At 47.7% G+C, this 26,485-nt stretch overlaps 3 protein-coding genes across 8 annotated transcripts in view; 1 reads left to right on the top strand and 2 right to left on the bottom strand.

Annotated features, from left to right (window-relative positions):
- golga2 (golgin A2) overlaps nt 1-8,551 on the top strand; it is a 30,646-nt gene extending 22,095 nt beyond the window's left edge. For all 6 annotated transcript variants that reach the window (XM_061263096.1, XM_061263094.1, XM_061263093.1 and 3 more), the window contains 7 exons: nt 680-779; nt 1,701-1,792; nt 2,921-3,077; nt 3,341-3,514; nt 3,879-3,985; nt 4,357-4,525; nt 4,976-8,551. In XM_061263096.1, coding sequence (XP_061119080.1) covers nt 680-779; nt 1,701-1,792; nt 2,921-3,077; nt 3,341-3,514; nt 3,879-3,985; nt 4,357-4,525; nt 4,976-5,259 — 1,083 coding nt within the window. In that variant the 3' untranslated portion in view covers nt 5,260-8,551. The remainder of the gene's footprint in view (nt 1-679; nt 780-1,700; nt 1,793-2,920; nt 3,078-3,340; nt 3,515-3,878; nt 3,986-4,356; nt 4,526-4,975) is intronic.
- Nucleotides 8,552-12,219: 3,668 nt separating this feature from the next.
- LOC133142110 (dynamin-1-like) lies at nt 12,220-20,194 on the bottom strand. Its single transcript, XM_061263097.1, has 6 exons — nt 20,121-20,194; nt 18,241-18,414; nt 17,472-17,713; nt 15,717-15,923; nt 14,050-14,086; nt 12,220-12,808 (listed from the first exon to the last, which is right to left on the bottom strand). Exons 2-5 carry the CDS (start codon nt 18,373-18,375, stop codon nt 14,065-14,067), a joined length of 606 nt encoding a protein of 201 aa, XP_061119081.1. The 5' UTR covers nt 18,376-18,414; nt 20,121-20,194; the 3' UTR covers nt 12,220-12,808; nt 14,050-14,064.
- A 629-nt stretch (nt 20,195-20,823) lies between these two features.
- Nucleotides 20,824-26,485, bottom strand: part of LOC133141493 (dynamin-1-like) — a 67,866-nt gene continuing 62,204 nt past the window's right edge. Inside the window, exons 17-18 of the mRNA XM_061262064.1 lie at nt 22,772-22,881; nt 20,824-20,995 (exon numbers count right to left, since the gene is read on the bottom strand). Coding sequence (XP_061118048.1) covers nt 20,824-20,995; nt 22,772-22,881 — 282 coding nt within the window. The remainder of the gene's footprint in view (nt 20,996-22,771; nt 22,882-26,485) is intronic.

Below are 26,485 nucleotides of genomic sequence, written 5' to 3'. Positions count from 1 at the left end.
TAAAGCCCAGTCCAATCTTGATTAGTTAAACCCAGTGATTTAAAGTGGCACGGATGCAGCAAGGAGGTCCTGGGTTCGAATCCCCGTCGGCCGGGGCCTCTCTATGCGGAGTTTGCATGTTCTCCCTGTGTTTGCGTGGGTTTCCTCCGGGTTCTCCGGTTTCCTCCCACAGCCCAAAGACATGCAGGTTAGGCTGATTGGAGAGTCTAAAATTGCCCGTAGGTATGAGTATGTGAGTGAATGGTGTGTGTGCCCTGCGATGGACTGGCGACCTTTCGCCCAATGTATGCTGGGATAGGCTCCAGCCCCCCTGCGACCCTGTTCAGGATAAGCAGGTTCAGATAATGGATGGATGGATGGATTTAAAGTAGCCAATAGCTCCCCCTTGAATCCTCAGCTTGCTAAATGTCAGTTAGTTTGTAAGTTAATGAGTTTGTCATTTAGTGAGTTAAATCAGTTAGTGAGTTATTTACAAGCCAGATCCATGTGGAGCTTTGGATCAGAAAATTAGATTGGTGCACAACCCCTGATAAAACAAATTCAGTGTTTTTGTAGTCCCTAGACCGGGGCTTTGGAAGTATCAGGAGACAATGCTGGTGTAATTTGCTGTTCGTGGGCCGATGGTCTGGTTTTCATGGTGGAGTCTTTGGGTCATTGAGATGTTATGATCTCCTTACAGGCGAAGCTGAACCAGCTGGCCAAAGATAACGAGGAGCTGAAGACTGAGGTGCAGGAGCTCCTGAACAGCTCAGCACTGGGCACGCCGTCCAGAGACCAGGGTACGAGCAGGGCACACAGAGAGCAGGGTACGAGCAGGGCACACAGAGAGCAGAGTACACAGAGAGCAGGGTATGAGCAGGGTACACAGAGAGCAGGATACAAGCAGGGCACACAGAGAGCAGAGTACACAGAGAGCAGGGTATGAGCAGGGTACACAGAGAGCAGGGTATGAGCAGGGCACACAGAGAGCAGGGTACGAGCAGGGCACACAGAGAGCAGAGTACACAGAGAGCAGGGTATGAGCAGGGTACACAGAGAGCAGGGTATGAGCAGGGTACACAGAGAGCAGGGTATGAGCAGGGTACACAGAGAGCAGAGTACGAACAGGGTACACAGAGAGCAGAGTACGAACAGGGTACACAGAGAGCAGAGTACGAACAGGGTACACAGAGACCGGGGTACACAGAGAGCGGGGCACACAGAGAGCAGGGTACGAGCAGGGTACACAGAGAGCAGGGTACGAGCAGGGTACACAGAGAGCAGGGTATGAGCAGGGTACACAGAGAGCAGAGTACGAACAGGGTACACAGAGAGCAGGGTACACAGAGAGCACAGAGACCAGGGTACACACATGGTACACACAGAGACCAGGGTACACACACGGTACACACAGAGACCGGGGTACACACATGGTACACACAGAGACCGGGGTACACACATGGTACACAGAGACCGGGGTACACACATGGTACACACAGAGACCGGGGTACACACATGGTACACACAGGGTACACACAGTGACCATGGTATACCCTCAGAGGGTGCGGCTTCATGTCGTAGGGGCTGGGTGTTACCAGTGTAAAAGCATTCAGCATTGTTGGCACAGCTCTATGCGAGTGTAAGGGGTGTTATCAGGGCAATAGGGGCGTGGTCAGAGGTTGCCTGCACTTCATGTTGACATGACTGATGGCTTTGTTCAGGAGACGGCCTGGAGGAGAAGTCTATGGAAGAGAGTTTCCCCACGTCCAACGGTCTGTCCATCCCAGAGGACTTCGACAGCAGGGAACAGATGGTGAGATCCCTCCCAGGAACAAAGTGCTTTTATTGTTTCTTTGCTCCCACCCACACCATACGACGAGATGGGTTAAAGATGGGTTAAACTCACTGGGCCAGTCAGTACTGTATGACGGTGCATCCTCTATTAAACCCCTCTTTCGAATGACTAGGTCATTGTAAGTAATGATTATAATAGTCATGTGTTGTTTGGCTGACTCTTAAGCTTAAGGTGTTGTTACACGAAGCAATTTTTATTGCTTGCAAATAAGTTGCATCTGAGTTGGTCATAAATTGCTTCGTGTAACATTCCCTGCAATTTCTGTGCAACTTGGTTGCAACAAGTTTGGAGCAGTTCAACTTTCATGCAACCGACTGCATGCAATAACCAATCAGAAGAGAGAGATTGATCACACGCAAACGCAGACCTGTCTGCGCGTAGCCTACTACGATAGCGCTACTAGCTCGCTAAATTATAAACTATAACTGGCTATAACTAATGTTACCTAAACGAACTGGCAAACTATATACCAATATACGTTGTCACATTAACGCAACAAAATGGCTCAAATAAATACATGGACCCTTGAAAAATTTTGACCTTTTCCTCCTCCAACTCGTTCTCAAGGTGGTCCAATAAAATAAACGCACATAAGGCTTTGCTTTTGCCTGTTGGCTGTATTTTAGACATCGCAAAAATAAATAAATGTGACTAGCTAAATGTAACGTTAAGAGAAAACAAATAATGTTAGCTAAATTTTGCGATCAAGACTTGATATTTGTATCTAACGGAATAAATGGATTTGGCGTAATATCGAACGCTACATACATACTTGAGTCTGATAGGTCGTTGCGTGCAATTTAAATTGATTGCGAATTACCCCGTGTAACAGTGACATCACGATCAAGGAGTTGCCGCAACCAAAGTTGCGTGGAAATTGCATTGTGTAACACCTTTACAGTTGATTAGACTAAGCAGGGAACAATCCCTCCGGGGCAATATGGGGTTAGGGGCTTGCTCAAGGGCGCAACAGCTATTGCTATACTGGGGCTTGAACCACCAACCTTCCGCATCCCAGTCATGTTCCTTGCCCCCTGTCAGTCTTGTGCTTCAGCTCCGCCCCCTCCCCCCTCTGTCCAATCACAGGAGGAGGTCCTGCACTCGGCCCTGAGCCACCTGGAGCAGGAGAGGGACGAGGTGAGCCGACAGCTGGAGGAGGAGCGCAGGCTGCACCAGGCCTCCCTCCAGCAGGTGGCGCTGTTGAGTCCGGAGCACCAGCACCACAGCACCTGCACAGACACAGGTGAGAACTGCAAAGGCCTGTGGGATTCGTAGTCCCCTACACACACACTGATTGAGAATCTGCTCAGGCTTGTGTGAGGTTTCAGACCTAGAGCAAGGGCCTCATTCCCCTCACTTAGTTTTCACCTCCATCTTTACCGCTAGAAAATACTTCTGCAAAGGATGTGCTCATGTTTCCTTGCTCAAGAAGTCTTGGGAGGTATCCTAGCTCCTGGCTCCTAGCGCCTTGAAGGCATATTTAACAGATTGGAATGTCCCCCCCAGGCCCCCCGGGCTCGGACAGCGTGCCGGCGGAGGTGCACGAGGCCCTGCGGGTTGCCATGGAGAAGCTGCAGCAGCGCTTCACGACGCTGATGCAGGAGAAGGCCGACCTGCGGGAGCGCGTGGAGGAGCTGGAGCACCGCTGCATCCAGCTGTCCGGGGAGACCGACACCATCGGTGAGGCCCTGTCCCTGCCCCTGCCCCTGCCCCTGCCCCTGTCCCTGTCCCTGTCCCTGCCCCTGCCCCTGCCCCAGCCCATCCCCAAAACCCATAACCCCGACCCACACCGCCCCTGTCCACATCCCATCCCAAAACCCTGACTTACACCACCCCTGCCCTAAAACCCAGACCCACACCACCCCTATCCCTGCCACAAAATCTTGTCCTAACTCCCCCCCCACCCTCTCCTAAGACCACCCCAACTAATCAGTGTGTGTGTGTGTGTGTGTGTGTGTGTGTGTGTGTGTGTGTGTGTGTGTGTGTGTGTGTGTGTGTGTGTGTGTGTGTGTGTGTGTGTGTGTGTGTGTGTGTGTGTGTGCAGGAGAGTACATCGCTCTGTACCAGAACCAGAGAGCCATCATGAAACAGCGGCACTTGGAGAAGGAGGAGTACATCAGCATGCTGGCCAAAGACAAGGAGGAGATGAAGGTAGTTAGCCTGCTTTATACCCGAGTTAGCCTGGCCTAGCTTCTTAGCTACTGCCAACACACTGCTTTATACCCAAGTTAGCCTGGCCTAGCATCTTGAGTTTTGCCAACACACTGCCTTATACCTGAGTTAGCCTGGCCTAGTCTCTTAGCCGCAGCTAACACTCTGCTTCCTACCTGAGTTAGCCTGGCCTAGTCTCTTAGCTGCTACTAACACTCTGCTTCCTACCTGAGTTAGCCTGGCCTAGTCTCTTAGCTGCTGCTAACACTCTGCTTCCTACCTGAATTAGCCTGGCCTAGTCCCTTAGGTGCAGCTAACACAGTGTTCATGCCACACCTTGTCCTTGCCGTAACCTGCCCGTGCCCGTGCAGGTGAAACTGGCGGAGCTGCAGGACCTGGTCATGCGGTTGGTGGGCGAACGGAACGAGTGGTACAGCAAGTACGTCAGTTCGGTCAACAACCCCGACCTGCTGGCCGCCAGCGTGGAGTCTGCCCTGCCTGCTCAGAGACGCATGGAGCTCAACGCCGTCGACGGCCCAGGTACACCCCTCCCCTCCCCTCGCTCGCCTGTCCCGCCTGTCATCAGGCGGCGCGTGTTCTCAGGCCTTGCCATTCCCACCAGCTGCGGCACAGTGCTGTTTCTGGTGGTTTGACTATGTTTCTTACCTGGAAAAATAATGAATACAAGCCACCCTCTAACTGGAAATATTTCAATCAGATGGTGCCCCATCACATTAAAGTTCAGAGTATTGACTACTTTATCGGTGGCTTGGAACTGACATTGATATAAAGATTTATAGACAATTTTCCTGGTTACCTACTCACTTAAACAATTAAAGCAGTTGATTAAAGAATTCGCAATTGAAAGGTATATTTTTTAATGGATAATGGAATATGTACATGTAGACATGTAGACAGTCAGGTTGAATAGTTGACATGCAGTGCCTGAATGAACAGGAATGGTGGTGACTGTCTCTCTCTCTGGTGCAGAGTCGATGGAGGTGGGCTCAGAGCTGGGGGCCATGGGCCCGGCGGTGGTGGGGGGCTCGGATGTGGAGCCCGAGCTGCAGGAGGAGTGCGAGGCCGGGCTGGAGAGCCTGGGGGTGGTGCAGCGGTCCCCTGTGGAGGATGGGACGGCCCGGCAGATCATGCAGCTGCTGCAGGAGATCCAGAACCCCCAGTCCCGCCCCGCCTCCTTCCTGGGGGAGAGCCCCTGCATCCCCTTCTTCTACCGGCCCGACGAGCACGACGAAGTCAAGATCCTGGTGGTCTGAGACCCCCCTGTCCCGTCCTGCCCCCTCCCTGTCCCGTCCTGCCCCCTCCCCACGCACCCCTCCCTCTGGCTGCAGAGCGCTGACCTGGCTCTCCATCCAGGTCTTTTCGGGAGGAGACCGTGTGTGTGTGTGTGTGTGTGTCAGAGAGATTCTGGAGTGTGTGTGTCCGTGTGTGCGTGTGTACACGTTTCGGTCTCCAAGTCAAACGCAGTGAGCGGCTGAAACAGCCGCACCTCCTCCCCCTCACAGACATCCAAAGCCCGTTGGAGGGTTTCCTGTGTCACCTCCAGCCATCGTGAAAGTGAAGAAACAGACAGAGTCTGGACAAACCGTCCTGTACACAGGGTGGGGGACAGATGGATACACCACCTTGCCCCTTCCCAAACATCCCCCACCTCTGCTATGTGAAGGAGCTCTGCTGACCTGTCTACACCTGGTGGTTTGGTGGGGGTGGGGGGGGAGAGCAGGCTGTGAGTGGGGCCTGAGAATCACCCCAAGGGGGCATCTCATGTTGACCTGGCCACCCGGCCCCCCTCCGTAAATGACCTGCGTTTAAGCTCCTTTAAGATGTCCTCTTTTTTATTTTATTTTTACTTTCATGCACTTGCTTTAAACGTAACGAATACGTTCAGTACATGAAACGCTAACAATTGCGTATACTAGGTTATATTATACTAACCAGAAAAACAGTCTCTCCTACGAGCAACAGCTGGCAAATATCTACTTTGAAGTTTTTTTTCTTTGCAGTAAGGTTGTTTTAGCTAGGAGAGTTCAGGCCAGTTTACAGTCAAGCAAACAAATGTCGCTGCAACCGCTGACACACTATGGATGTTGCTGGTCACGGCGACCTTTGGTTTATGCTCTGAGCAACTGGAGTGCGTTCATAGTTTTCCATAAGGACTCACAGTCTACGTCAGGTGAACGCGCTGCGATTTCAGTCGCTAGACTATAAACTGGCCTTTGCTCCTAGACTGGGTTTTGACTGGAAGAAGGGCCACTGAGTTGGCACACAGGGCTGGTGTCTTATGGGAAGGCCGCAGGAACAGGAAGTGAGTCAGAGATGTGCGACAGGTTTGAAAAGCCGGAGTTCGGCCCCGGTATGGGGTTAGGGTTATGTGACTGTTCCAGAAGGTCGTGGGATTCTAGCGGATATGGTGGTGCAGTTGTCGAACAGCCCGGGGCTGGTCTGCCAGCGCCCCCACTGTTTACGTGCAATATCGTTTCAGGGTTCGGTTTGCCAGTACATTTTTATCTGTTTCTGCATCTCTCGCTTATCCCTTGAAGTGATTTATTATATGCCAGTACCCGAGATTCCACGTAGTCATACACATGGGATAATTACCATAGATCTAGAGTGGTGTGGGTTTCTATCGTTTTCTCTTGGTTCGCGTAGAAACTATCCTGGTTCAAAAACGGCGTCATGAATGTATGGTCGATGAAATTTCCCACCACTTACTGAGCAGCTTTTGTGGATGACCGAGAAATGCAATAGAATTTCCCCTTTTTTTGGCCCTATTACCGTATATTCACCCCTTCTGTGAAATATGTACGTCCATTCTGGTGGTGTGTCTTTCTATGGTGGGGAGTACTCCTGCGTTTATCCCCATTCTAGTGGTGTGTGCGGTTCTATGGTGGGGAGTAGTCGTGCATACTCCCATTCTGGTGGTGTGTGTTTCTATGGTGAGGAGTACTCTGGTGGTGTGTGTTTCTATGGTGTGCAATGCTTCAGACCTGAGCGTCCTTTAGGGCAGGAAGTGCTTCCTGCTTCCTTAGAGAAGACGTGGAGAAGGGAGGGGGCAAGTGAAAATGTGTGCATGCTCGCTCGTGTGTGTGTGTCTGTGTCACACGACCTTGTTGCGCTGTAAATATGAACACTGATCACATTCATCAGATTCCGTTGATTCGTTTTGGCTGCGCTGTGGAAGGAGACGCGAAAGCAGTCGTCAGGGTCCCGGAGGAGAGGTTTAATGATTGGTTCCTCAGTTTGGGCCTGTGTGAAAATAGAATGGGTGTGCGCTTTTTTTGGCAATCGGATAAAACGTCCGAGATTGGCAATGTAAAAAATTAACGTAGAAAATTAAAATTAAAATTAAAAACCAAGGAACGAGAAAAGTTATGCTTCACTGAACTTGTTAGCCTGTTGAGGATTGTGGTGTGCGGTTTTAAACCTGGCCCTGCCTACCGTAGCTGCGTTAGCTGTTAGCACTTTGCTGAGTGACTATGTATCCTCTGCAAGAGGTCTGTCAGGCCAGCCAGCGTCCGGGTGTGAAGGATCGGACTGCTGAAGGCTGCTTGAGCTTTATTTGGGTTTGTGTTTGATGGTCTTCAGAAACAGAGTGAAGTTCTCACAGTTCAGGTGGTCACAGTTCTGCATAACTGCACTAAGAACCCAGAAACTTCCAAAAATATGGAACACGGGCTGGTGTAAAAAGAGTTTTACTCCGCTAACTCTGCAGTCCTGTTTTGTGAAACAGGCCCCTCTTTCTTGGGTCTCAATTGGCTGCTGATTTTGGGATTGAAACTCAGAGCAGTAGACAGTCGCTCTGGGGGCCCCTGTGTTGTTCAGTGTGTGTGTGTGGCCCTCTCTGGGGCCAGGGGACCCCTGATGTAGGTACTGAGATGAGTAGGACAGTGTGAGTATGTGGTGACTGTACCTGTGTGTCCCCCCTCTCCCTCCTGGGTTCCACACATTGTTTTTGTTTTTGTTTTGGGGAGGGGGGCGGTGATGGTGGCAAATTAGATTAAGTAAATTAAACTGAGTCATGGGGGGGGGGGGGGGGGGGATTTAAAAAGAACTGGAAAGGAAAGTTTTTGTTTTGGTTTTTTTCCCCCGTTTATTGGTGGTTTTGTGAAATTTAATTTTGTCTGAGTTTAATTGGACGGCCGGCCAGTGACATAAAAAAGCGTGTAAATAGTGTATCTGTGTAACATATTGTATATTCATCTGAGTAGGTCTGCAGAGGCGGAGAAGGCTGGGGTTCGCTGCTTTTTGGCCGCGGCTAAAGGTGTTAATTACCTGTAGATCTAATGAATCATGGTGGGGGCGGGGGGCAGATCGGGTCACAGGGGGGTGGTCTGTGATTTAATACAAAGGTTAACTACATGAAAATATATTTATTTGGAATAATTATCGAAACTAATCAGTTTTAAAATGTAGAATGTTTAAACACTATGGAGAAAAAAAAAAAAAAAAAAATGCTGTCAGCAGAATATTTCTGATGTGATTCACCTTGTAAGATTTTTTTTTTTTTTTTTTTCCTCTTCCTGATTAAAATTGAATGAGCAAAGTAAACCGACTCTTCGTGGTTAAGCTCTGTGCCTCGGATAGCTCCGAAGGGGTGATCCATATCCAACGCCAGGAAGGGGCGATCATTTTATTAGGTATTAGTATTGCGTATTGTTTTCCGCACAAAAAATAGTGATTTGATTCAGTTTCTAACTATTCTGTCAAATGTCTAAAATGTAATGTAAAACATATGGTACGTTTATTTAGGACCTCTCATTTAATTATTTTTGAAAGAATCTTATCTTTTGCACAGTACTGTATATACCGTGCAGTCCACAAGTATTTGGACACTGATGCGAGTGTTTTGGCTCAGCACATTGTCACAACTGCACACAGAATCATAACACAGACTCAATCAGAGCCTTGTACCACACAGAAGAGAATTTATCACTCTAAAACAGGACCAGTGTTGTGCCAATGGAAGTCGAGGAAGCCATTATAAGGCTGAAGAATTCTAAATAATTAGTTGAACTTTGGAACCTCTAACAAATCTACACTTACTGAGCACTTTATTAGGAACACCTGTACACCTACTTATTCATGCAAATATCTAATCAGCCAATCACATTGCAGCGGTGCAATACATAAATTCAGGTCAGGAGCTTTGCTTAATGTTCACATCAACCATCAGAAAATGTGATCTCACTGATTTAGACCATGGCATGATTATTGGTGCTAGACGGGGTGGTTTGAATATCTCAGAAATGGCATGCACGATGATTTTCATGCACAAACAGTAGAGCGCAGAATGGTGCGAGAGAGAAAAAAACAGCCCATGAGCAGCAGTTCTGTGAGCAAAAATGCGTTGTTAATGAGAGAGGTCAGAGGAGAAGGGCCGGACTGGTCAAAGCTGACAGGAAGGCGACAGTAACACAAATAACCACACATTACAACAGTGGTGTGCAGAAGAGCATCTCTGAACACAACGCATCAAACCTCTAAGTGGATAGGCTACAGCAGCAGAACACCAATAAGTAAAAAAAAAAAAAAATCTAATAAATACCTAATATAGTGCACAGTGAGTGTATGTGTGTAAATTAACTGGAGAATGTATGTATGTCATTTGAAAAGTTTAAAATATATATTCTTCTAAATTTTTTGTAGTAAGGAAACGCATGTACAACCGTGTTGGTACACTGACTTTATTTTTCTGGACAAAGTACAGTCTTGTTCAACACATTCAACCAACAGCAGTACAGGAAACGCATCACAAGCAGAGTGGAAGTAGAATCACTCCTCGCCTCTACTTCCTACTCTCGTAACAGTCATTTGACATTTATAATACATCAACCAAAAATAAATCCCATGTCTTTTGTATACGATCATTATTTATCCAGCTTCATTTTATTATTTTATTATACATGTATTTTTTTTTTTACATTTATTCAATCACTTTTTTGTTGTAATAATTTAATATTAATTTATCTTGCATGTTGACTAAACTCTAAACAGTGGAAGCACAATCTCCATATATGCACCACAACGATATTACATCACACATTTAGGATATGTCCATGATAATCTATTTACTCTTAAATCATAATTATACATACATTTTGTAAATATTGTTGCTAAAACCAGGTTGGCGGTGGTGGTTGTGTGTGTGTGTGTGTGTGTGTGTGTGTGTGTGTGTGTGTGTGTGTGTGTGTGTGTGAGCATAGGTAAGGTTGTTACAGAAACGAGGTTACTGTACGGTAGCTCCTTACGGTAGTTTACTGTGGGGAAATCACCATGCCTGACGTCAACTACAACAAACAGGTCATAGAACAACAACCACAAAGACAAGAGCGTCCACTTGTGGACAGCGATTTAACTCACATCATCGGAATATCGGCAGAAGGAATGACCAGAGTAAAACTAAGGATTATAGCTTTTTCTGCATAGACGAGCACTGATTGTTTTTGACCTGATAATGTCAGTCGGCCCAAAATCCAAACGAGGACGTAAAACATTTTTTTTAAATGAAAGACGAAAGTTAGCGGCAGATTGAAGTCCCCAGCGTTTCACAGGATGCGTTCATGCAAAAATGTATTCCCCCCCTCCCCCTTTTGTGTGCATGCATGCCCCTTCACAAGACAGACGATGATATTGCTCTTTCTGTAGGCTATAGATCCCGAATCTCAGAGCTGCTGAATGATTCGGGGATGTGGTCGTGACAGGTTATTTACCAGCTGAAAAACCGCTCACGGTAGGTTTTTGAAACAGCTGGTAGCTGGTAATTTCAAAATGGATTTTACACCAGGGTAGCGTCGATAGCGTAATTTCAGAGGGGCAATCGACGAACTCATCCGACATCCTGGCTTGAGTGAACAGGCAGAGTTACCGGGCGAGTGGCAGCATGTCATTATCCACTGTGAATTCTGGGACGGGGGTCGCTGTCTATAACACGCAGAGCAGTTTACCTCGCGATATTTAACAAGCGTGAATGCAGGTAACCCCACATGTTTTCCTTAACATATGTCTACAGCTTTGGGGGGTAGAGGGGAGGGGGTATAGGTTGGCTCAGAGCTGTGACCCTTAGAACCCGCTGTAGATGCTGTCCACTTTGTACCCGACATCCGGACAAGGGAAGGCTTTTTGAAGCGGCGTTTCTTCTTTTTTCTTTCGTTCTTCTCTTTCTTTCACCTGTCCGGCTGTATGTGTCGGGGTGTGCGTGTTCTTCTCATTTTCTGTGCATGACGGGTCTCCGTTTTCAGGGATGAAGGGGCATGAGAGAGTGAGAGATAGAGAGGAGGAGGGGGTGGGGGGGGGGGTGGGTTATGAGTCGAACGGTGGGAGGGGGCTCTCCGGGCGGGACGGGCTGCCCTTGCTCGGCCGGCTGAGAAAAGGAAAAAAAAGGGGGGGAAAGAAACAGAAAAAGAAGTGAAAACGATAAAAGAAGATAAAGCAGGTAGATAGCATCCGCAGGTGAGGAAGCAAAGGGTCCTCAAAGTCAACCCGGCCGCCGACCACCATCGCTTCAGACGTCATCCAAACAAGGCGCGGCCTCGCTGATTTGGGGTCCCCCAACACGGGGACATGTGAGAAGTGTGAGCCCTTTTATATCCGAGTTTCAGTTTATTGCTTTGATTCTGTGAACAGACCTTGCCAAGACCATCATCTTGTAATCGTCATCTTTGTGCATACTTAGAATGATAAGTATCTGTGGCGTAGTGCTCGCTGACTGTGTGTGTCTGTGCTGAAGCGTTCGCTGACCGCTAGCTGTGTGTGTCTGTGCTGAAGCGTTCGCTGACCGTAACCGCGTGCGTCTGTACTGAAGCGTCCGCTGACCGTAACCGCGTGCGTCTGTACTGAATAATTCGCTGACCGTAACCGCGTGCGTCTGTACTGAATCATTCTCTGACCGTAACCGCGTGCGTCTGTACTGAATCATTCTCTGACCGTAACCGCGTGCGTCTGTACTGAGTCATTCTCTGACCGTAACCGCGTGCGTCTGTACTGAATCATTCTCTGACCGTAACCGCGTGCGTCTGTGCGTTAGCTGGTCTGGCCCGTGACTGCAGAGGACAGAACTGAACCAAGCAAAAATAAAGCGAATCAAGACAACATTCGTGTGTCCCAGAGATGCAGTTATCCACCGTTCCAAACGTCACCCCCGCCATGGATAACGTATCTCCATCCGAAAACTGCAGAGCTGGGGAGATGGGGGGGGGGGGGCCCTGAGGGGGGGGGCCCTGAGGGGGGGGTAGGGTTAGGGGCAGTAGAATTAGGCAGCAGAAATGCATGGAGGACGAACAGGGACAAGCAAACCTGGCGTTGGATATGGAGGGTGATGAGAAAGGAGAAATATGGATGGAAGACAGCGGAGAAGGACAGAATTCCGTTCTTCCTCGACTCCCATTCTTTTTTCCCTGTCCTCCTCTCTCAATCTTCCACTCCCAACGACCCAGAGGAACTGTGTGTGTGTGTGTGTGTGTGTGTGTGTATGTCATTTGGGTGTCCGTATGTCTGCGAGTGAGTGCGTTTGTCCGTGTGGTGTGTGTGTGAAAACTGTATGTTTTCATCAGGAACAGTGTAGCAGTTAGTGGGAGAGGAAGAAGAGGGTGAGGGAGGAAGATGGAGGAGCAGGTCTAGGTGTGGGGTGGGGTGGGGTGGGGTTTTAGGTTTGGGGGTGTGGGGTAGGGGTGTGCAGGAGGGCCGTATCCGTGCTCAGAGCCAGTCACAGGGTGAGAGAGGTGGGTGAAGCCAGCCCGGGGTTAAAGGTCAAGGAGGGAGGAGTCAGTGGGCCTGCCGGGTCGGGTTGGTGAGGCTGGTGCCCTCCGGCTGCAGGGAAGACACACGGACACACACACACACACACACACAAAGCACACACACACACACTCACACACACACTCACACACACACACACACACACACACACACACAAAGTACACACTCACACACAAAGTACACACACACACACAAAGTACACACTCACAAAAGATACGGACAGACACACGGACACACACACAAACAGACACGCGGGCAAACACACACACACACACACACACAAAGAAACAGACAAACACACAGACAGACAGACAGACAGACAGAGAATATATGATGGGTCATTGCATGGACAGTTCCCCAGACTTGACTTAGCAGCCACACACACAGACACACACAGGTGATCCAGACCTTGTGTCTATTGAGATACCATAGGGCTTGAGGAGCCATTCAATCGAAGCATCACTACACTTTATGCTGAACTTCATGTGTCCATTTTAAGCAGCAGTGTTAACAATGTTCCTCACATGGAACTGCTTTACTTTCTTCACACATAAAATACTTCTTAAACAGACACGCTTAAGAGGCAGGGTGTGTGTAATCTGTAAGGACCAGTATGGCTGTAGGTACAGATTTCCATGTTTACCCCTGTGTAAACTCTTGGGACTGTTTTTAAACTCACTCTCTCCACAGGACAAACGTTTACAAAATGGAATTGTTTTGTTGTGGCTGGACAGGTATAAAGGTCGTGCATGGGTGAGATGCCATGGCAAAACAGACAAAACACAGTCAAAATAACCTCACCCCTGACCCCCTAATGCTTGATCCCTGAGTGCTATCATGGTGAAGTGGGGGGTAGTCCTGTGTTGCTTCCATGTTCCAAACTCTGTGCCACTCTCCAGCCCACAAAGGTGTGGGGTGTGATACTGCAGTCAGAGCAGGAGAGGACAGGCTGCTGTGTGTGTGTATATGTATATATGTGTGTGTGTGTGTATATGTGTGTATGTCACTGTGTGTGTCTGTGTGTGTTTGTATGTCAGTGTGTGTGTATGTGTGTGTGTATGTCAGTGTTTGTCTGTGTGTGTGTGTATGTGTGTGTACATGTGTGTGTATGTACCTATATGTAAGTGTGTGTGTGTGTGTGTGTGTGCCTTGTGCTTGGTTGTATACGTGTGTGTGTACATATATGATACAGAGGAGGGGTTAAGGGGTGGGTCAGACATTATGACAGGAAGTGACATCATGCAGCGTGATGACAGGGCAGGGGAGCAGTGTGATGACAGTACCAGACGTACCATTAGCGTTAGTCCTCATTGGTCACTGATTGTAATTCTGAAAGAATAACCATAATCAACAGGAGGGCCTGGGGGGTGGGTTGGGGTGGGGGGAGAGAGGGGCGTGTTAGTCCACCAGTTTAGGAAGAGGAGAGACTCCAACCTTCTGCACTGCTTTCAGCCAAAAATACATACAGGACAGATGGCAGGCAATCTCTCTGATTATTACCACATTAGGTTTTGTAATGCATGCTGCATTTGCACGCTTTCATAGTTTTTTCCGCAGTGCTGCAGAGCATTTTAAGAGACAGCAATCCTCTTCCCAGACTGTTGGGTCAGTTAAATTCAGCTGTGATCACAGGGCAACACAAGGCAACGGTATTAGTGTTTATGGGGGGAAATTAAGGCAAAAAAGGTCATTTTTGTACTTCAATCAAATCTCTCTCTCTCTCTCTGTCCCTCCATGATTCCTCTGTGGGAGGGAGAGGCGTTTGCCCAGAGAGCAAGAGGGAGTGGTGGGGCAGCAAATCATCAATTGGGTGGGGGTGAGGAGAAGAGGGGAGGGGTGGGTAGTGCCCAGGAAGGTGAAGGTGGGGGTGAGGAGAAGAGAGGAGTTGGGGGCAGTGCCCAGGTAGGTGAAGGCGGGGGTGAGAGAAAAGGTGAGTAGACAGGAGAGCAGTGGGGGTGGGACAAATTGTCCGGGCGACCAGGTTCGGTCTGTCTGAGGTCACTTAGGGGTCAGCGTGTGGGAGGGCCTATATAGGAGGGAGATGAGGGGGTGGGGGGGTGAACCTTCCTGACCCTAATTAATGACCAAAAGAGGGTGGAGGGTGCAGAACCCAGAGGGACCCAGAAGCTAGATTCAGAGATCAGCCAAACAGCTTTTCCGGAGAAGCAAAACAGGTTAGTATCAATCAGGCTGAAAATACAAAAACCCAAACCTGGCCGATACACAAATGTATAAAACCTGCACATATGCACTTGCATGCATACACTGTAGAATATATGTATCTAAAAATATATGCACACCCATAGGCAAGCAACTATGACATACTACAGCACTACTCAGCTCTGTGTCAGGTGGTGTAGTGCATGGTTGCAGCACTGCGGCCCGCAGGATGTGCAGTTGAGTAGCGCTGTGATAGTCTACACTTGGTCTGTTCTATTTATCGTTTTCTGCCAAAAAGAAATCCTACAGTAAAGGTCTTAAATTGTATATTGTCATATGCACATTTGCACTCCCTCCACATTTCTGGCTAACAGGAAGGGAGGGAGCCTGAAGCTTCCTGAACCTGGTAATGGGTGGGGCAACCACGATACTGTCAATCACCAAGCCAAATTAACCAGGCCAGGGAATACAGGCCCCAGGCCTGGTACATCTGGCTTGGTGATCACATAATTGGTGATATCATGGTTGCTGCATCCATTAGCAGGTTCATGAAGCTTTATGTGGTAGGGTGCGGTTAGCCACCAGGGGAGCTAACCACACCTGAACAGGTTCATTTAAAGGGAACCAGAAAAGGTCCCTCTCTTCCTGTAATCGAGGCAGGCTGTGCTCATACACAACACCCCTGATTTCAAGCTCTTGCCACTGGCAGTGTATGAACCGGGAGCACGGTGGCTATCACCAGATCTCGACCTGCAAAATGAAATGTTTATTTTCGGTGTTGTTTTTTCGTGTGACTCACTTGGGCACGCCGGGGGGGGCACGGTTCGGCCTGGAGGGGACCTGCGGGGGCGCCCCTCCGAAGGGGTCCGGGGATGCCCCGGGGCGGGAGGGCACAGGCGGACCCCCAGCAGGGGGGGGGCCAGGGGCAGAGACCCGGGACCCAGGCCGGGAAGGAGGTCCTGGCGGGGGGGCCCTTCTCTGAGGGGTGGGGCTGGTAGCCGGGGACCTAAGAGAGAGAGAGAGAGAGAGAGAGAGACTTGGCTGTCATCACAGACTGCAGTTACCTCAGCCCTCCAGCAGGGGAAGCTCAGAGCCTGGAGCATCTGGACACCATTGCATCCATCCACCAGCAGGGTGCACCATATTCACAGTCATCCTTTACCATTTGAGAGAGTGTGCAGAGCACAGAACAGTTCTGCGGTGCAGACGTTTTGAAAGCTTCCTCCAGTGCTGTAAAGTGCAAAGCCTGTTACAGACTCCACGCAAGGAACGCAAACACAGACCCAGGACATACGCAAGCTCCGTGCACCAGCTATAATTAAAATACTTATAATAAATACCTACTGAGGTGCTCACTGAGTGTGTTGCATACGCGCATTTAGCGACTTCTTTGAGCAAAAATCTGAGGCCATGCACTGCCAGTCCACAATCCTGTTCGATTTCAGCAGCTGCTACAGAGTTACACATACTGTCCACACAGTTTGCTACTGGCGGTGGTTCAACTTCACCCTCACTGTGGACTGTCAAACACAAGCCGGAGTTGAGCCACACTAAATTACATATTTGCTTGGCATTGACCCTTATATGGGACAAGCTGAAACAAACAGTTCAAAATCAGCACTCTCTACTCATTTCACACAGCTACCCTTTGAATGTATATACATATACTAAATAGCCCACTACCTACCTAGGTTTTTGTTTTAGTACTGCACTCAGACACCTGAATCATCTTATCAAGGTCTTCATTGATACCTGATTCTAGTTCATTTGTAGAATCAGGTATCATAGTGCTGGGCTAAAACCAAAACCTGCACCAAAACTGGCCCTTTTCGGATAAGATTGGACACCACCTTATTGGCAAGCCTAGACCAGTCAAACGAGCAGTGTTCATAATTATATTCTATGGCAGGGATACTCAATTTTTCCCAGTAGGGGAAAGATTATAGGCTGTGGGTGCAGGCTTTTGTTCCAACCAATCAGTTACACATCTGCCTGCACCCTGTGTGGCACGGGGCGTGGTTTTTAGGAAGGAAGCAGGGTAATCTCAGGACCAGGCATATTGGTTAAGTATTAGTCAATTAGTCCAGGCTGTTAAAATATATGCTCTTTTCCGCAGTAGGTGGCTGAGACTGGGAAACCTCAAGGGAGTAGAAAGACATACGAGAGAGAGAGAGAGAGAGAGAGAGAGAAAGAGAGAGAGCTGTGTACTTGAGAGTTATACAAAAACAGGAAAAGCTATGACGCTGAAAAGCTGCAGCTTGGTTTGCTTTTATTTGCCTTTCTTATTTTAGTTTGTTATTTTTAGTCCTGATCACGTGAGGGTGACGGCCGAAGACTTTTTGAACAATTTGCGCACTCTCTCTCCCTTCCTCTCTCTACGCCGCTGCAATCCCTAATTTGCGTATCTCCCCGTGTCCAGCTCGTCTATCCGGGGTGTCGTGGCGTGTGACACCCCGCATCACAGAGTGAACCCCCGATGGGATTTTGAAAGCCGATTCACACTTGTTACACCGCAGATGAAAAGCAGACTCTCCCTGGCGCATCGCCTCCGCACCTGCGTCCGGACTGGCCTCCCGCCACCTGCAGCCAGGAGTCGTCGACGGGCGGGGGCAGGGAGGTGGAGATGGTGGTGGTGCTGATGTCGCCGATGATGCTGAGTGCCTCGCGCAGGGCGTGGTACATGCGCAGCATCTCGTCACGGTGCTGGGCCTGCTCCGCCGACTCCTCCATCAGGGAGTTCTGGTCCCCGCACGAGTACAGGTTCGCCAGCAGCTCCGCGTTTATGAAGTCCTTCGTCTGCGAGCGGAGGGGGGAGGTACGCAAGGCAACAACACTCAAATGAACAGCTTTTAACAGCCCGAAATCTGGCCAAAAGGTGCACCAGGAATGAGAATGTAATGCTTAATGTAATGAAACATAATTAAAAAAAAAAAAAAAACTATTGCTACCCCTACAATAAGTAGTGAACTCCTTTGTCTCTGGTGGAAGGGGGGGGGGGGGGGGTCTCAGCAACACTCACAACACTCAAAATAACACTGTTTTTGACAGAATAATAAATATAATAAAAAATAACGGTAACGATCCTCTTAAAAATCACTTCAAAAGGAAAAATATCTGCTCCGTTTTTAATAATGGAAAATGAAAATATATGAACAAATAAAAAATAAAAAAAACAACAACAACTGCTAACCCACAATAAGTAGCAAGCATACAATCGGCAACAGTCTGAAAGCTGGTATAAGGAGCTAACGGATCGTTGTTGTAATAACCGAAAGATCTGGTGGAGAGAATTGGCACACTGGCGGGGGGGGGGGGGGGCTCACGTTGTTGATCATCAGGTGCATGATGGTCTTGGGCATGAGGTCGCGCACGGTCTTGTTGACGATGGCCATGTAGGAGTCCACCAGGTTGCGGATGGTCTCCACCTGCCGCTCCAGCTGGGGGTCCATGGAGTGCATGAAGCCGTCGGAGCCATTCTCCTCCCCGGATTCACTCTGCTTGGGGCGGACACAGGGACGTTACTTGTGCTCTTTGTGCTGCGTTTGTCAAGCTGTATTTGAAATTGAAATTGAAGTTGTATTTGTATTTGTATTTGTATTTGTATTTGAAATTGAAATTGAAATTGATTTTGAAATTGTTCTGCAATGACATCTGACTGTGTTGAATGTTCAAACTACTTCTAATACTTCTAATAACTCCAGACGAAAAACAGAAAGACCTGAGTCTCGATTCTTTGTGTGCTAGAGGAGAAGGAACCTGAACTGAGCCAAACTAAACCAAACCAAACTGAACTGGGCTGGACTGTGGTAAGTACCCTTATGGCAATATAGTGTAAATATGGGGAATTTCAAATATATAGTACATCTATATACACTCAGTGAGAACTATATTAAGTATTTATGAGACTTATTTGCTTATTCTTCTGCTGCTGTAGCCTATCCACTTAAGAGGTTTGATGCATTGTGTGTTCAGAGATGCTCTTCTGCACACCACTGTTGTAATGTGAGGTTACTATTTGTGTTACTGTCACCTTCCTGTCAGTCTGGCCCTTCTCTTCTGACCTCTCTCATTAACAAGGCGTTTCTGCCCACAGAACTGCCACTCACTGGATGTTTTCCCCGCAAACTCTACAGACTGTTGTGCCTGACAATCATTCCATGGTCAAAGTCACTTAGATCACATTTCTTCCCCATTCTGATATTTGGTCTGAACAACAGCTGAACCTCTTGACCATGTCTGCATGCCTTTATGCATTAAGTTGCTGCCACATGATTAGATTAAATATTTGCATTAACAAGCTGGTGTACAGGTCTACCGTATACATTGCTCACTGAGTATATATATTTCACAGTAGCATATATATAGCAGAGTAAATATAATTTATCATCATTTACCTATATAAAAATAATATATTTAAATATATTTGCAGTAGTGTGCTTGCTTTTCCTCCCTACAGTGGCTCTTTTTCAGTAGAGATTATTTTGGCTTCCAGAGTTGAAAAGTCCAGAGGTCAGAAAGTAAAAGTTCCGCCATGCGTTTCTTCCACCCATGAACCCAGCTGATTTCACCTCCTGGCTAAATAGTTGTGCTAATTAGCAAATCCAGGTGATTGGAACACAATACTGTAGATTAATTTTACTTTCTGAACCTGGATTTTACACCTTTGCTGGCTTCAGTCCAAATGCAAAGGCAATATCTGTTCAGCCTTACATCAGCCTTATATATTTTTGTTTTGGTTTCTTTTATTTTGCAACAGACAACTGGAGTCTATAATGGTCTTTACTGTAAACCTGCTGGCTTGGAGCCCAATGAAACCTTGGTGTTCATGAAGCCTTTACACAAAATTACAGCTAAATGATGCATGTATAAATACACACATACACACACAGAATACCACAAGCCACAGCCAAACTGAGCTACCTGCTGTTGCACACACACGGTTAAATATGGGTCATCAGAAACAAGGTGACGACCCATACAGTAGCAAGTACATATCCACCTTTACTGTCCTCGTTTAATGTGGATATTCAATAACGCCTTTCCTCGTTCACTCAAACAGTGATTGACTGGTGCTTGTCTGAATACGTGTGCGTGTGTGTGTGTGTGCGCGCGCACGCCTCGTGTGTCTTTGTGTGTGTATGGGTGAGAAACCGCCATGTGTCAATATATGGCAAAACAGTTACAAGGGACATGACACACATACCTTCTCTTTTTCCTTAGGGGGGCAACCGAGAGCCCCGTCAGCCAAAAGAAGGAGACACACACAAAAAACGGACATTTACAAAGAGCACGCACAGCGACTACCCCGGTGAGTACACACACGTGCACACATTCTGTATTTCTGGAACCTTCTTAAGGGATGAGTGAGTATTCATTTATGTAAGCAAAATGGTATTTCACTTTCATAAACAATGTGGCCTGCTGGTGCAATTTTGTGCTTTTGCTCCAAAATCTATTGAGATTGTAACTTACATTCATGTGGGTCGCAGTAACTTGTATTTTTAAACATTTTTCAACAGTCTATTGTATGATGAATTTATCAAAAACACTTTTATTAAATGCTATAGTGTGAAGTTCACATTCCATCATTATAATTTTCTCATAATTAGAAAATCATGCCAGGTTGGCAGGGTCATCTGAATGGATTGAATGTCTGTGCCCTCTGTGCTACTGACTGCACTGGTAAGACTGTCTGTGCCCTCTGTACTACTGACTGCACTGGTAAGACTGTCTGTGCCCTCTGTACTACTGACTGCACTGGTAAGACTGTCTGTGCCCTCTGTACTACCGACTGCACTGGTAAGACTGTCTGTGCCCTTTGTACTACTGACTGCACTGGTAAGTGAAGAGACTTTAAATCCTTATGAGTATGCTTGGTGGGATTTTGACGTGACCCATCCGAACCCTTACTCAGTGCTTTTAACTGTGCGGTGTGGGTTTTTGCTGTGCCTTGTGCACGTCCCTACCGTGATGCGTTCTGGGTAAACGCCGGCACGCAGGTAGGAGGCCTTCCAGCTGTCCACCTCTTCCTGTGATTCACAGGCCAGCTCCAGCTGCCGGTAGTCCTTGTACACGTTCCTGCGGGCAGCAGACAGGGGGCACTATTACGATGGGCGTATGGGTGTGCATGTGCGGTGGTGTGTGTATGAGTAGATGTATGTGTATGGTGCAGTCCGTAAGTATTTGGACAGTGGTACAATTTCTGTTCTTTTGGCTCTATACTCAGCACGTTTGATTGTAAAATTAAATTATTAATTTGGCTATTTACATCCTTATGGAGCGATCTGTGTTGGAATTACATCCCTTTTTATACATAGACCCTCCAAAAAGAAATTGGACAGTTTGCTTCTCAGCCTTTTCTGGTGTATTCTATTGGTTCTTTAGTGCAGGTATAAGAAAGCTTACAGGATCGAGTCTTGATTCTAGGCTTTTGAGAGTCTGCTTTTGTGTTTGTCAACATGGGGACCAGATTGTGCCAATGTGTGTGTACAGTATGTGTGTGTACATTGGTGTGTGTGTGTCTGTGTATATTGAACGTAGCAAAGATGTGCTTGTATGTGTACGTTGTGTGTGTGTATGTATGGTGGTGTGTGTGTGTGTACATCTGCTCAGTGTTGAACAGGGTGAAGATGTGCTTGTATGTGTACAGTATGTGTGTGTACGTTGGTGTGTGTGTGTGTGTGTATGGTGGTGGTATGTGTGTGTACGTCTGCTCAGTGTTGAACAGGGTGAAGATGTGCTTGTATGTGTACAGTATGTGTGTGTACGTTGGTGTGTGTGTGTGTGTGTGTATGTATGGTGGTGGTGTGTGTGTGTGTGTATATTGAATGTTGCAAAGATGTGCTTGTATGTGTACCGTATGTCTGTGTATGTTGGTGTGTGTGTATTTGTTTGTGTGTATGGTGGTGTGTCTGTGTGTGTGTGTGTGTATGTTGGTGTGTGTGTGTGTGTGTGTATGTATGGTGGTGGTGTGTGTGTGAATATGTATGCTGGTGTCTGTGCGTGAGTGTGTGTGTGTGTGTATGTATGGTGGTGGTGTGTGTGTGTGTGTGTATATATTGAATGTAGCAAAGATGTGCTTGTATGTGTACCGTATGTCTGTGTATGTTGGTGTGTGTGTATTTGTGTGTGTGTATGGTGGTGTGTGTGTGTGTGTGTACGTTGGTGTGTGTGTGTATGTCTGTATGGTGGTGGTGTGTGTGTGAATATGTATGCTGGTGTCTGTGCGTGTGTGTGTGTGTGTGTGTGTGTACCTCTGCTCAGTGTTGAACAGGGTGAAGATGTGCTTGTATGTGTGTGTACGTTGGTGTGTGTGTGTGTATGTATGGTGGTGGTGTGTGTGTGCCTGTGTGTGTGTATGTGTGTGTGTGTGTGTGCGCGTGTGCGTGCGCGTGCGTGTGTGTGCGTGCATGCGTGCACGTGCGTGTGTGTCTGTGTGTGTGTATGGTGGTGTGTGTATGTATGGTGGTGTGTGTGTGTGTGTGTGTCTCTGTGTGTGTGTGTGTATGGTGGTGGTGTGTGTGTGTGTGTGTGTGTGTGTGTGTATGGTGGTGGTGTGTGTGTGTGTGTGTGTGTCTGTGTGTGTGTATGGTGGCGGTGTGTGTGTGTGTGTGTGTGTGTATGGTGGTGTCTGTCTGTCTGTGTGTGTGTGTGCGTGTATGTGTGTGTGTGTGTGTGTGTGAGAGTGTGTGTGTGTGTGTGTGTGTATGTAGGGTGGTGCATGCGCGCGTGTGAGTGTGTGTGTGTGTGAGCGTGTGTGTGTGTGTGTGTGCGTGTGTGTGAGTGCGCGTGCGCGTGTGTGTGTGTGTGTGTGTGTGTGTGTGTCTTTGTGTGTGTGTGTGTGTGTGTGTGTACCTCTGCTCAGTGTTGAACAGGGCGAAGATGTGCTTGCTGGACATAAAGCCCTTCTCCACATCCCTCAGCTTCAGATTATCAACCTGCAGCATGTACTTCTTCTCCTTCTCCTGCAGGGGGCAGCAAAGACAGGTCAGAAATGAGAGTGGAGGAGCAGAGAGGAAGAGAGAGAAAGTGGGAGAGGGGGAAGGAGAGACAAAGAGAGAGGGAGGGAGAGAGGGAGAGACATAGAGAGCGGGACTGAGAGCAGAAGGCTTGTTTTACACCACCTCACCACATTGGTCTGGAACTGATTAAAGGTCTGCAGCTACAGAAGAAGAAAGCACAGTGGGGCGGGCGAGCGTGGAGCCAGACGGAGGCCGTCGTCCACAGCGGCCTGGCAGGCTTGCGGGACTGGAGCCCGCAGACGAGGGACGGTATTCCCCCAGACTGGAGCCCCGAATCCGGGCTACACCCCCTGCCAGCTCAGCACTCGCTGCGCCAACGCTTCCCTGGGAATCGCAGCTTTCCGCAAAAAAAACCCCGGAAATACGGAAGAGCTGGGAGCCCGCTCAGAGGATCAGCTCGTCCCTGCCCCCCTTCACCCCCCAGGCCGGCGGTCCCAGAAGGCCCAGGTGTGCCAGCTCCAGGGCTGACGTCACCCTCGACGACAGAGCCAGCGCTCCTGACCAGCCCCACAAAGCGGCCTGCCTGGGACTCTCACGGATCAGAGTTTCCCTTCCACACAGCCAGAGGGGGGGGGGGGGGGTTAGAAGAGGAGAAAGATAGAGTGAGTGAGGGAGAGGGGCGAAGAAAGCAAGAGAGTAAGAGTGCGATGGAGGGAGAAAGAGTGAGGAGGGGAGGGAGGGAGGGAGGGAGAGAGGGAGAGAGTGAAGTCTTTTTTTTCGCTGCAGTCTTGACCAGTCACCAGTAAAAATGATGATGATTACACATAGAGAGAAGGAAGAATGAGGGATGGGGAGAAAGTTGGAGGAAGAGCAAGAAAAGGTGAAGGGGAAGATGGATGAAAAGAGATTAAGAGAGGTGGAGGAGAGCAAGAGAAGGAGGAAAAGAGACAGAAAGAACCTGCCACGTATCACCCCCCCCCCCCCCCCCCCCCCCCCCAACACACACTGCGCAGGACCTGGCTCCACACACACATACACACATACAAGCAGACACACACATATATTCACATGCACACACACACATGCATGCACACACACACAAACATACAAGCACACACACATACACGCACAGAAGCACACACACATACAGAAATACAAGCACACACACACACGCATACAAGCACACAATCAAAGACACACACAGACACAGATACACACACACGCTCACACACACACACACACACACACACACACAGGGTTTAGGGGATGAGTTAAATCTGACCGAGTACTCCCCCAGGGGTCTCCATCACTAAACTAGGACTATCCCTCTCATGGTAGCAATGGAGCAAAGTAGCAACCGGAGCCATTTTCCTCCACATTGGGCTGTTTCAATTAGCCAAAAACCTCCTGAACATTACACAGAAAACCACACATCCAGAGGTCTGCTACGCCCTGCCACAGCACTCCAGAACCCCTTTAAAATAATCCCAGTCGCATATGAAACCTGAGCTGCTCTGTCTGCTGGGCTGTGTGTTCAGTGTGAGTAACACTGGGCTGATTACAGAGCAGGAGCACATTCAAATTTATAAACACACTGTTCAGTCTGAAACCCTGTTCACTCACTCACTCACTCACTCACTCACTCACTAGTGTGCAAATACACACTCACAAACACATATGCATGCATGAACACACCCTCATACACACACACACAAACACACACGCATGCATACACACACCCTCACACACACACAAGTGTGCGCACACCATCACACACACACACACACACACACACACATAGTACACACACAAACACACTCGCTGGTGTTGTTTGTGAATAGTGTGGCATGGGTAGCTCTTGTTTCATTAGTGGAGGGGTCCCTGCTGTGGTCAGGAGAGCACAGTGAGACTGTCCCTTTAAGAGGTGCCGCTGTACGCCTGTGTGTAAGCAGTCTGAACAGTGCTGGTGACTTTGGTTTGGATCAAAGGGCCGCCCACATCTGGGAGCCATAATCCAGCTCCTAACTACTCATTACCAAAAAGACGCTGTCTTGGGTGGGGGCCAACAGCCATTTCAAAACACAGCCCCCAACCCCCACCCCTCCTGCTCTCTCAGTCTTTCTTTCTCCTTTTCAAACAAGATATGGGAATGGTAAATTGGGTTAACATGATAAATTATATAATTTTTGGTTTAAACATGTAACAGTGATGTCAAAAGTCAAGCCTGACTCTCTCTCACACTCTCCCTGTCTCTCCGTGGCAGCTAAAAAGTCGTCTAACATGCTTGAACTACTCTTCCCCCACCATAACTGTTACCACTCAACGACAACATCACGGTAGTTACCATGGAAACATGTGCCGCCTTAAGTAAAGAGCTTCCAGTCCTGGGCTGTTTTACATAAAGCGGAGAAGGTAGGCTACAACCATATATTTACAACCAAAAGTCCTGCCCCACGGTGGTCGTATCTAAATTCACTTCGGATGTTCATAAAATGCTACCCAATATAGATGAAGTAAAATAAAATCTAACGAACCTACGAGATTAGGCTAAATGGAAGAGGCAGATACTGTATTACACCACTGCTGGTGTCAGGCATCCCAAACGATTATATAAATAAGAAACAATAAAAACGCGGATAAGTCTGTCTTTTCCCCTTTAATATTCTGCGAAAAGAAACCGAGCAGAAAAGCTGTATCGCGTCACTGTCTTGGCGAATTAGCAGACGCGCGAGACAGTGAACACATGTCGCTCGCTGCTCGGAGAACATTTCTGAGCGGTGAACCGTCGGACCAAAACACTGTCACTAATTCAAAGAGTAAATGTACTAATTCAGAGAGCATCACGTCTGCACACCTTTACGGAATTAGTACAGAAACATTACGATTAAAAAATATATAATCACTACATTTTACAACAGTTTAGATAGTTTGATATTCTGTAATATCTGAAGGCATATTTATACTTTCACTATACTATAAAATACTGAATAGAATTTGCTTTCATATTTATAGGACTATCATAGAACTATTTAAATTATTTGTCATCATGATTGATACGTTGTAAACATATTTGATGCTATAATTATAATGTATGCCGCTGGTTCTTAAATGTTTTAATATCCAGACCCAAATTAGATATGTAGTATGTAATACACATACTTGCATAACCTAGTGGACTACAAACTCATCCCAGAACCAACCTCACTCACTCCTCTGACCCTGACCCATAGTTTTGCTCATACCCATGGTCAGGACCCAAACACTGCTTCATGACTGATTAACGGATTAACGGATTGATTAAATACTCAATTCTGACTGGTGGATAACAATGCATTATATCTGTATATGGATAAAGTATAAATCAGCATGGTAATCCATGTTCTTTGCTTAATTACAGTTCCAAATCACTATATGACTCACTGTACTCTTCAAGGGTTCTGATTATCTTATTATGTTTACACTAGGACTCAAGAACTGTACTGTCCTCTCAGGTCCTCTTCGCACTTATACTTGTGTTTGATTAGCACTTCGTTGTACGTCGCTCTGGATAAGAGCGTCTGCTAAATGCCATGTAATGTAATGTAATGTAATATGAAAACCTTTCAAT

The sequence above is a fragment of the Conger conger genome, chromosome 12 (genome assembly GCF_963514075.1).
Source record: "Conger conger chromosome 12, fConCon1.1, whole genome shotgun sequence".
Lineage (NCBI taxonomy): Eukaryota > Metazoa > Chordata > Actinopteri > Anguilliformes > Congridae > Conger > Conger conger.
The sequence above is the reverse complement of the archived record's forward strand: the minus strand, read 5'-3'. Positions and strand labels throughout refer to the sequence as shown.